The sequence below is a fragment of the Bicyclus anynana genome, chromosome 21, assembly GCF_947172395.1.
Source record: "Bicyclus anynana chromosome 21, ilBicAnyn1.1, whole genome shotgun sequence".
In the NCBI taxonomy this organism is placed as follows: Eukaryota; Metazoa; Arthropoda; class Insecta; order Lepidoptera; family Nymphalidae; genus Bicyclus; species Bicyclus anynana.
Genome location: NC_069103.1, coordinates 4,040,246 through 4,052,765, shown reverse-complemented (window position 1 = coordinate 4,052,765; position 12,520 = coordinate 4,040,246). Strand labels below are relative to the sequence as shown.

Here is a 12,520-nt window from a genome sequence, read left to right as displayed (position 1 = left end):
TATTTAATCGTATATTTATTCAAATACAACATACTTAAACAATTTGAACCCAATTGATACCTATGGATAACCAACAAAGAGCGATAATTAGTTTGCGTTGTTGTAGGTAACTCCTTAGGTGACATTTGTCTTGGGTAAATCGATCTGAACAAATACCTTTTTTGTGTCTTATAATAAATGAGCTTAAATCCAAAATTCTATTTAAAGGTTTAATATATTTTGTATTACTCATTTCCGCCACACGCGATATCCGCAGACAACAAAAAGTTATTGGCTAAATATATTTGCATATTTATTTTTTATTGATTTTAATTAATAAGCCTAAAACGCTAGGTTTGAAATTCTTGTAAATTTATGTTAAACAAATCTGATGAAGAATACTTTGCGGCAATGTTAAAATCGCACCAAGTTGGACAGCTATAGGATCTTCCTCTAATTGTAACCGGACCCTTATTTTTGGTAATTTTGCACTTTTATTGTGTATCACAAAATAATGTGGTACCTTTTCAAACAAAACAAAAACTAAAAATAGCAATAATCATGAAAAAGCTAAAAATTGCTTAGGCATAGATGCTGTACTTTATGATAACGGTCTTACTTTTATGAAACTAAAAGAGCATCAGCAATGCAGAAATATATTGTTAAATTAAATTTGCATCTGCCAGTGATTTATAGCATCAATAGCTCAACGGTAAGAGCGGTCGGATTCATCACCGAGGGGTGGTGGTTCGATCCCCGCCCCGTTGGTCTATTGTCGTACCCACTCCTAGCACATTATTTCCCGACTAATTGGAGGGGAATGGGAATATTGGTCATATTTAAGAAAAAAGATATGCCAAGTATTCTTATGAAGAAAAAAGAAATTCTAACTCAAAAATCGTTGTTTAGCATCTTTCCTACTCAACGCTTTCATCTGTTTACCGCTAAATAAAATAACCGTGCGTTTCTGTTCTGACTATAGTTTATGCACACAAAAGCAAAATCATCCTTATACAATAGATCTTTACTGACACAAAGTTTGTCCCACAGATGTGGAGAAAGAGCGGTCTTTACTCGCGAACGTGCCACCGAACATGTACGAGAGCAACGTGTGCCTCCCCGAACTGCCCGACTACATCCCCCCGCCGGCACATCACTACAACAACAACAACAATACTGGTAAGTCGTATGTTTTGGTTGTTGCAACAAACATTGTGATTTGTGATACCTGTTACATTCCGAACTTGGCTAATACACTGCCGTGCAAGTGCCGTGTGTCGTATAAATGTAAACATATCTGAAGCTTATTTATAAAAGGAAAAGAAGCTTATTTTTATAGGAACATTTATAAAAGAATTCAATACAATACAATAAGAAAATAAATCATTTATTAGTCGTAGATATTAGCTGTAACAGTAAATATAGGATGTTTAAGACAAGCAACGGCGAACGTTTGACCTTTGTGTAGATACCTGCTCAGCAAGAAGTCTTTTATTGACACTACCTGTGGAAAGTACGAAAGGTATGGTATCTATAATGTATAATTGCTATTTAATTCCATTTGCAGTCCCTTTAAAAGCACAATATTAATTAATTATACTTTTAAAGTCGCCAAGCTTCAGCAACCTAACCTTATTAAATTTGACGATGACAACATTATTTGTAAAATTAAAAATACCATAATTAGCACTACAAAACTGTTTATACGTAAACTAGCAGAAACAGTTAAACTTCGATATGACTTATTTAACTTGACAACCTTTTCCACCTCATTAATGAAGCTTTAAATTAAATTACTAGTAAGCAGTTTTTGAAATATTTAAACAATAAACTAATATTTCTATTTCACAATACTTTAAATCTTACATAAGGTTAAATTATAAATTAACGGATATATAGCATCGTTATGGGGGTTTAACAGATAATAGTCGCTAAGGCAAACGTTAATTATCGTGGGAACCATTATTATTAATAAACATATTATAAATCTTCATAATCCTGATCATATAATCTCAGTTATCTTTGAAAGATAAGGCCTTTACTCACACAAGTTAAGTTTATTATAGAATCCTGAAGCGCCGTCAAATACAAAAAATACACTTTAAACCCTTTTACAAAAAAATACTTCAGGTATGCCAACTAGAATGGTTGAAAGTTTGGACACATTAACCTCGTAAAAAATAAACTCACAATCAGCGACCAAAAACGAGTAAATGCGTGCCAAAAACAACATTTGTTAGGACTTTTCAAGAAGTCGCATTTTCAAATTCAACCTTAAATGAATCATTTTAATCCGTCTAAGATTGAATTTGCTCTGTATTTGGGCTTTAATATTGAACATTAAGCGAAGGTTTAATTTTAAGATTTATTTTCTTTAACCATTTTAAAACTCCCAAAACTCAAATGTGGACTGTTTTAAAGTTTTATTTTTAATAACATCTCTATGTGTGGACCCTCGAAACCTAAAACTTACCGTATTGTGATTACTTACAGTGAAAGCTTGTTTTCCATTTTGATAGCACTTTCAGTTTGTGAACTTTATCTAGTTTATTTATCTTACTAATAATTGCTCCATATAATCTAACCCAGCGGATAACCCAACAATTATTATGAGCCACTTACGGGCTGTAAACGATAACGCCGCAGTTAAACTCTTGCCTTTGACATTCGACGCTTTATGTGCTCTTAGTAATTACCAGCATTATATCGTATTACTATAACAAACCAATTAATGTTAATCAGTATAGGGAACACAACATTCGTTTTTAAACCATTTGTTGGAAAGTAATTTTTACGAATTATCTGATGGTCCACTTGATCTTATATTTTAGAATTTAAACTATCGTGAGTAACATGTTTATCGTGCCGCGTTGCAAGAACCAATTCATGACTAAGGGCTCTGTATGAGATCGAAACTATACGGGCACACTCCGACGTTGTATCACCTGAGTTTTAGCAGTGTTTCATAATAAATTAATATGATCTTATATTATATCTATCTTGTGTCTTTCTTCTATAAAATTATAATAATGATTATAAAAGTCTCAATAGCTCAACGGTGATAGAGCCGGACTCATCACCGAGAGGCCTTGGTTCGATCCCCGCCCGCTGGAATATTGTCGTAACCACCCCTTGCTATGCTAGCCACAAACAGTCAATCATTCTCACGTTTCTGAAAAGCAAACGGCAGTACCCACGCGGCGTACTATACAAGTCATGTACGCAGTGACGAACACACGATCAATTACCTATAGTCGTGGGTGCTACAGAAACGTGAGAATAATTGACCGTTTGTGGCTAGCGTAATACAGTTTATTCCAAGTAGTTGGCGGGGAATGAGAATATTGGTCATATTTAAAAGATATATTGACGATATATCTTTTAAATATGTTTAACCATTTTCGGCGTTTGCGAATAGTTGGCACATTTACATTTTACTCAAGTTACCTAATGTGAAAATGGAAATAAGTGAAATATACAAGTGGAAAGGCGTGAAAAGTCTCTGCCTACACCTACGGGAACGAAGCGTGATAATGCTAATGCGTCAATTTTTAATTACATAACCAAAAAAAACCGTATCAAATTTTTACAATCGAAGAGTCCTGCGTAATCTCAGGGATAAAAGCCATTTCCATTTGATATAAAAAGCGCTTTTATAGCGCTGTAAATCATAGCGCGGGATGTTTTGACTGCGTGAACGCTACTGAAATAATAAATTACCAAAGAGACACGGAGCCCTCTTCGTCGTGGAACACGGGTGGTCCCTGTGCAGCGAGCGCTTTACATTCGCTAAATCCCCTTTGGAATATTTATCATACCGCTTGAAAGTTCAAACGTAGATTAAACACATTGTGACTACTGATTTACTCGTAACACTAAGCTATAATAGAGAAGAGAAAGAAGATTAGAAAGAGTTTTAGGTAACGGCGTGTAAAGAGATCTTTGCTCATAACTTTTTTACAGTGCAAGCAATAGGCATCCGCGGCGAAGATAACAAACCGATTCCCGCCGGATTTCGAAAGGTTCCCTTTTAAAGACTCATACATGTTCATTGTTGTAATGAAAGTAAATACATATGTATCAAGCGAGACATTTGGCCTGCACGGTAATAATTGAGTGAGACTAAATTTACTATTTCCAATATTCAAAATTGATATTTAGCTAGTTTAGTATTTTGACATAAGAAACTAGGCTCGAAAAACTATACTATTCTAACATTCTATTATAATGAAAAAAAGTGTTTTTGGTGCGGCAAAATTGCTTGATCGTTTTTTTTTTTATTCTGTACAAGTTAGCCCTTGACTACAATCTCACCTGATGATAAGTGATGATGCAGTCTAAGATGGAAGCGGGCTAACTTGTTAGGAGGAGGATGAAAATCCACACCCCCTTTTGGTTTCTACACGGCATCGTACCGGAACGATCCCCTGATTGCATCATAAATTGTATTATAACTAACAGTATTACAAAATGTTCTCGTCTAAAATTATTTAAACCAATATTATTGTTATTAAAAAGTGAATAATAACAATTATTGTGGTACGTACGAGTAGATACGTATCATTCATATTGCGTTTCGTGAAGCATCACATAGTTTCCAGTTGGGCGGGCGCGTGAAGCAAGCGGCGACCTTGGCGCGATTTTTCCGCTCTCTTTCAGCCGATCCGAGGTCCATCGTCTTGTACTACGAGTAGGTACACCGTACATGTGTCATCTACGTTTTTCACAACGTAACTACACCAGCGTAACCGTACACGATAATTTTCTCCGTCCATCAGCGTAACGCTCAGACCAATTATTGTATAGAACCTGCCTCGCTAGACGTTACTTTTCTGTCAAAGTATATGATCAACGATCTAATGCGATTATAAAAACTGTGTCTATAGAATCGATGTTAAATAGTTGTAATCTTGTTCGTCGGTTAAAGAGCTCCGTAAAAATACCTTTTTGTGTAATTGAATTGTTTAAAAAAACGGGCAAAAACTTCTAGTTTAGTTGGTTTTAGTTTAGTTTTTATAAGATACTAGCGGACGCCCGCGACTTCGTCCGCGTAAATTTCGATGTCAACTTTATTACTACCCCTACCCTACCCCTACCCTACCCTACCACTACCCCAACCCTACCCTACCACTACCCCAACCCTACCCTACCCAACCCCTACATCTACCCTACCCCTAACCTACCCTACCCCTACCCTACCCTAACCTACCCCCACCCTACCCCTACCCTACCCCAAACCTACCACTACCTTACCTACACCCTACCCCCACCCTACCCCTACCCTCCCCGTACCCTATCCCTTTCCTACCCCTATCCCACCCGTACCCCTATCTCACGCCTATCCTACCCCTACCCTACCACTTCCCTATCCTACCCGTACCTCTACCCTACCACTACCCTACCTCTACCCCTACCCTACCACTACCCTAAACCCGGCCCTAAACCTACCCTACCCCTAGACTACCCCTACGCTTCCCTACCCGTACCCTACCCTACCCTGTAACTTCTCTATCTTACTCCTACCCTTAGCAAAATCGGTCCAGTCCTTCGAGAGTGGTGGTATGACCAAGAGAAATAAAGACTTCTATGCTAATAATATAAAGAGGTAAAGTTCGTGTGGTTGTAGGAGGTAATCTCTGGATCTACTGGACCGATTTGGAAAATTGTTTTACCAATAGAAAGCTACGTTATTTGCGAGTGTCATAGGCTATGTTTGATCCCCATATTCACACGGGAACGGGAACTACGTAAATGAAAGCGCCGGGCGTCATATAGCGGAATTTCTGCGTCTTTTAGAAATTTTGTATTATCTCCGAAACTATTTAAGTAATTAACATACTGTAAAGGGGAAATCTTATCTCCATAATATCCTTGTGATTATTAAATAATTTATTTTAATAAGGATTAAAGTTTAGTTGTATAAATAATGACGTAAACCTAAGTATATAAAATTAATAATTTTTAAAACACAAAAGGTACTATATCTGCTAATATATAGAAGATAGATATATGGTGTCGCGGACTTTTTTGTAAAACTTTTAAAGATACATAAAGCCTCCATACATTAATTTCAATTTTACACAATAGTTAAGGCAGCGCATGCGAATAAGTCTGTTTAAGAGGATTTTCAGTCCGACCTGTATGACAAAAACTGTGATAACTCGGCTAATATATATGATACCAATATAAATAATATAGCCTATAGCACTCCCCGATAATGTAGCATTCTACTGGTGAAAGAATTTTTAAAATCGGACCAGTAGTTCCAAAGATTACCCCATTTAAAAAATGTGACAAACTTACAAACTTACAAACTTTACCTCTTTATAATATTAGTATAGATATACCAAATCTAAGGTCTTTTTCTTCAGAAAATGACAGACAATTTTGTTCGTGACTATGAGTGCGATACAGGTCCTTCTATAATTGGTCTGAGGCGTGACGTAATGCTAAATAAAATATAGGTATGGAAACAATATGGAAATGTAAAGTTGATGTGTTTTCATGGTATTGTTGATGGATTTTTAGTGTTACATAATTTGTGATGTTGGAGGTTTTTTTAAGTATTACACAATTCATGATTTACATATCGTAATATTACGCAAATTATAATTTACAGTGCCTCTCTTTTTACTCTACTACCATGAAGTAAATAGTAGTGTTGTGATTTTTAGAAAATTAAGCACAATTTACAGTTTGATGCAATCTTTATGACGTTTCGGAACACCGTGCGTTAAACTGCGCAATATTAGATTTAAGGTATCAGCGGGAACGTAGGGACGCTGCGGCAAGCCTGTGCGCTTCCACCCACTAGTAGTCGCCTCACGTGACTTGATTTTAGCGTACTTTATATATGACCTGCGCGTAGCAGCTTATTTTCGAAACGTCATAAAAATTGCATCCGACTATACCTATTTCCTTTGTTTTACAGCAATTGTTATCAACCTGAAATCGCAATAGCTCACTTTATTCCAATGAATATTAGCATGATTTTCAGCGCGGAAATTATTACTTACTATTTATAGTATTTTATATTTCTTGTTTTATTTTATACATTAAAAAATTTAAACTCTCTACCGAAGTTCTTGATTATTATCAAAGTAAATTATACAATAATAATGACGTAAAACTTAGATGTTTAAAGAAAATGCGCCGCTCCCGTCGACAGATTAAACAGAAAAGAAACATTTCTTTTCTTCAGATGTTGATGTCATTGTGTTAATTATATTATTCTTAAGTATTGCGCTATTAGTGAGTGCTTTAACAGTTTTCCTTTGATGTTGAATGTCTTTGGAGTTTATCTGCGGACATTTAAAGTTTCACTCTTTTCGTTAAGTATTCTTTAATGTTTCACAAATAGGTTTATTAAATTTAAAACATAGCTTTTAGATTGAGTGTCTGTATTGGCCTGATCTTCCTCATTTTATAAATGCTGAAAGTTTGTTCCTATCATAAGAAAGTATGGAGTTTGAACCGTAGTGGTTTTTGAGAAACCTAACTGAAAATCAGTGCTGCATACTTTTTTTGTATTGGAAGTATGTGGCGAAATGCGTTGGGGCCTTGTTCTAGGTTACGCCACATATTGCAGGGCATTCTTTTATTGTTCCACTGTTTGAGTGGACAGTTAAGCCATAATATAATTTAGAATCTAATAATGTTTAAGTGGCATTATTGAAAAATTAAGATCTTTTTTTCTATGAGAAACAAGATATCATGTCCCCACTCGTCTTTCTGTTGTTATTTCCTTACCTACTTACGTAGATTCCATAAGCTGTCAAATTTTCAGTTTCTATAACGTTCCGAAGGTCTGACCATTGTAGGCTTTTAGACCATTACAATGCTTACCTAACCCATCTGCCTATTCGTATTTTATATACTCATAATATATTACTAATTATTTATGCTAACTACGGTTGACATTTAGATACTGCCACACTTGACATTTAATAATCACTGCAAATTGAAATCACGTTAACATAAACCAATTATTTACTTGTAAAATTGCTAGTCGAGCGGCAGTTTTTTGTTAAATCTGTCAATTTAAGGTATATTTCTAATTAATATTCATGTTCAAAGATCTAAAGGACCGGAAATAATTATAATACCCATAGGTACGTGTATCTCGATGTATTAAAAAATAGCGATTTGGAAACTCCCAGTAGGTAATATATAACTTTCAATTTATGTGTACATGACTGTATATAATATATATTTTTTATAATAATATTATATACCTAATATATGTAAAGGTTGAGACGAATTTCTTAAACCGTGCGGGTGAAAAGAAAATCTATGTTCACTTGTGGCCCGGGTTTTAAAACAACACTACCCTTTTCTGCTTATGTTGTTCTCCCAAGTTCTCATCAGGTTTTCGCCTAAACTATGTGTTAATTGTGTTAAAGTGTTAAAGTAACAAACATACATCCATACAAACTTTCGCGTTTATAATATTAGTAGGATATCATAAAATTTTCCGTGCACAATAGACGAGTTATAAAATAATTCAAATAATAGTTTATACCGTGCACAGAAAAATAGTAGATAATCCAAAAAACATGTATATAAAAAAAAATTACAACTTTTTTATGAATAATGGTCAAACAACACACGAAGTACCAAAGCGTGTATTTAGTATAAACACGGCTTTACGATACCTTGAAGGTGAAGTTGAGCCCCTACCACACGGCGTCTCTCACCGCGAAGAAAACCAGTGCAGTCTTCAGGCGCCCTCAAAGCCTGATCGTCTTTTGTCTCTACATATAACATACATTTATTTGGAAAATATTTGAGAGTTTTAACGTTTTTTCTTTTGTTTCTTTATGCAGTTTAATAATAATACTTTTTGTAATATCGGTCGATAGTAATTTGAGGATTTGTGAAGTGCAGTGGGACAGTTGAAGTGTAAGTTGTGAACAAATATGGGAACATTGGATTGCGGTTAAGATATGTTTTTGCATCCGAGCTCCCGTGCCAGGGACTCCGCAGAGATTGACTCGATGTTAGTATGGTGCGGTAAGTATTTATTTAAATCTATAGCCGAAGACACTGGTTTTGACTGGCACTGGATTTTTAAAAATTCCAAATTTAAAAAAAAGCTTAAGTTAATAATCCTGACTAAAATTATTATGACTGCGAATTTATGTTTGTAAGAAGATGTGCAAAATCGAGTAGATTTAAGTTTAAAATAAATGGAATTTTGCCTGTATATATAAAGGAAAACATAGAATTACTATATAAAGCTGCGTTAAGCATATGGTAGTAGGTATTTTATGTATACCTGATAAAATGTTTCTTTTTCATAATATATATTTTTTTTTAATTATTTACAAGTTAGCCCTTGACGACAATCTCACGTGATGGTAAGTGATGATGTTGTCGGTAGGGTGGTAACTAGCCACGGCCAAAGCCAGCATAACTGATAACCAGAATGCTCTACCTTATTTTATTAAGCACAGCCTGACCAAAAATTTTAAAACTCTGGATTGGAAGCGTCACTTGTGCTTCTTAGCAGTCTGTGCTAAGTATGCTAGTAGATATAAGAAATAAGTTTATTTTTTTACAACATGCGAGTTGAGAGTTTTTTTTTATTTTTCTGGTGAGGCTATACTTTAATTCCCAAAACAACAGGGTTATCAATATTTAATAATAATAAGAAGTAAGATTATTTTCATATTATTTTTATTGAATGACAAGTTACGTCTTTGCCAGTAGGGTGGTGGTACCCATAAGTAGTCCTGGCTGATGCCACTAGACAAATCATCGAATTTCGTTTTCATAAGGAAACAAAACAACCTAAACCCTTACAGTACAGTAACCCTTACAGTGTTTACGCGCAACATAAGCCTTTTAGACATCGCGTCCTCGCACCAACTCGAGCGTTGAAAAATAATGCAATTGGGCCGACAACGCGAAGGTTAGTGTACAAAACGGCGTATATTAGCAATTGCAGTAATATTAAAAAGGCGTGTGGCGCACGCATCCGCTGTCGCAACCCGCGCACATCCTCGGGTTGCGCGGTAATCGCCGGACGTTAGCTTCGGAACCCTTACGAAACCTGCAACACTGGCTTCTGCGAACTTCATGGTCATATATGGACGCACCGAGCTTCAAACGTAAGGGCGTAACAAAATCACGTCTGTATGAGACGTCGCTTCGAGTTTCAAAAGTGTTCGGAAAATCACGTTCCAAAATTAAACATGGGTTTGATTTCGGAAATTATATTTATTAAAATCATTATTGATGAAAGTTAATTACATACAAAACAATTGTAGCTGTCAAAACACCTGAAAAATTATAACATAATATTTTTATAATTATAAAGGTAGGTAAAAATACGAGCACGTAATAATTATAATTACTATACGTATACGTTAATTATTAATTAATTAAGATATAATATAATAGAAAAAAATGGTGTTTTCATCCGGTATATCCCTGAACTACGCCTCCGCAGTTACTAGTAAAAACTTGAAACTACAGAAAGGAAAGAAAATGCAATATTGGTATACGTAGAAACAAAGTGTGTAAACAGGAAATCCGAGAAATGAAATAAACAGTAACACTGCGAAACGTTACGTAATATACACTATTCATTTTATTAATAATAACTAAGTATCTAATATTTACACCGACAATAGTTACTAACTAGTCTTTGCCACTATCAGTAAACCTTTTCATCGCTGATCCACTGAGAATATGGTAAACTGAATTGCCTCACATGCAGGGATAGAGCAAAACTGAATAGTCCCTAACATCAAAAAGTAGGCCATCCTATTTAACCTTCATTCATTAATAGCACATCGTCCAATGGGAGCAGTTCGATTACCAACCACTTGCAAAACATCCGGTGCACCGAACCTGTTACACATTTCTTTTAATGAACTCATATACCGTACAATTAAAAGAAATATGAATTTCCTCCATTCATAAAGCTGTTAACCGGTCAGGAATTAATGAGCATATAATGAGCGGCGGCTCATCGTTAAAACTCTCGCGTAGTGATGGGAAATGCGCTATGCAGTTTACGGACTAAAATCATTTACTGAGTGAATGAATGCAATCATTCACTCAATACCAGTAGGTATTAGTATGTGTTATTGTCAAACTAGTATTATAAAGACAAACTTTGTGTGTTTGTTATAAGTGTGTATGTTTTTTACTCCATACGCCGCAACTAATGAATGAATTCGACTGAAAATATTAGATATGTATGACCTGGATTAACACATAGGCCAAAAAAAAAGTATCCCGTAAAGTCCATAGTTCCTGCGGGATTTTCGAACATATGAATGTCATGCGCTCACAAACTCTCGGGCATCTGCTAGTAATATTATTTTCTTGAATTTATACGTAGTTGAATTTTACTAATTTACCTATTAGGCTACAGCAGAATAGGAAAAATTATACATAAGTTTGTTTCTATCTTAAGCCTATAATGATATCTAATATCTATAATTATTATGCAAAACTAATATTAATCGCGAGTGGATTTGTACTCAATAAATAAGGAAATCCTGTGTAAATTTTAATCTTAATTTTGTGTAACAACTTTCTCTTGAAAGCTTTTACCGAGAGGAAATCGGAAATAGGTATAATTTTTAATGAGTTTATACACCTGTTCAATCATTTAATTTAAAATGAAATCTTCTAACATAAACTTTTTCAAAGCTTATAGATATTTGATTTTAAGCAGCTTAGTTACTAATTAGCACATTTCTTAATTCCTTAATTTCATGTACTTTAGAATAATTTTAGCTATAATTTTATATAAGAGAAACATATGTGTTAGTATCATTGTTATATATCATATCATTCTTATGTTGGTAATTTGATTAATATACTCGTACAACGTATATCCTTCGTACATTTATTACCATAGACAAGTATCGATTACATACACGTTGCCCATCACTACGCATACGTCATAAATCACGGTTCATCCTTATTAGCGTGTTTACGAGCTCGTGGCTTTGACCAATCGCGTTAATTTATTTCCATAAATGATATAGGCAGTTAATCTAACGTTGACGCCTTGTATCCTGCTATGTACGCATATACCTACGAGTTACCAGCACTTAGTACCTACTCATAGACCGTGTTGTCTGTACAAGTGAAGTTTATCGATATAAAAAGTTCTGTAACTATTTTTTCTAATTTTTTTTTATTTTGTATTTTAAGACTGGAATCCAAATAAATATTATAATTTTTTAAATCAACTATTAAAAAGTCGACCGATTTTAAAAAATCTTTCAACATTAGAAATCCGTGTATTCTCCAGTAACATGCACTTTATTTTATTTCCATATTCTCACAGGAACAGGAACTACGCAGAAAAAACCCCGGGGCATCTGCGAGTTAATAACAATAGAAATCAAACTTTTACGTTGTAGACAATTATTTTCATAATTGTCTACAACGTATTTTAATACAATTAACGATATTAAATTGTGTAAATTAAATAGAAACGACCCAATTTACGAGCTAACCAGAATATTACACAATTTTACCGTTATCACAACCTTATTTTATGCCCCTATGTTCT

General features: G+C 34.7%; 1 protein-coding gene across 2 annotated transcripts in view; it reads left to right on the top strand.

The window, feature by feature from the left end:
- The window catches only part of LOC112044315 (ETS-like protein pointed), a 210,684-nt gene that overhangs the window by 160,292 nt on the left and 37,872 nt on the right, over positions 1-12,520 (top strand). For both annotated transcript variants that reach the window (XR_008251953.1, XM_024080129.2), the window contains one exon: positions 1,030-1,158. Coding sequence is in view for 1 of the 2 variants with exons in the window: in XM_024080129.2 (XP_023935897.1) it covers positions 1,030-1,158 (129 nt within the window). In the remaining variant the exon portion in view is untranslated. The remainder of the gene's footprint in view (positions 1-1,029; positions 1,159-12,520) is intronic.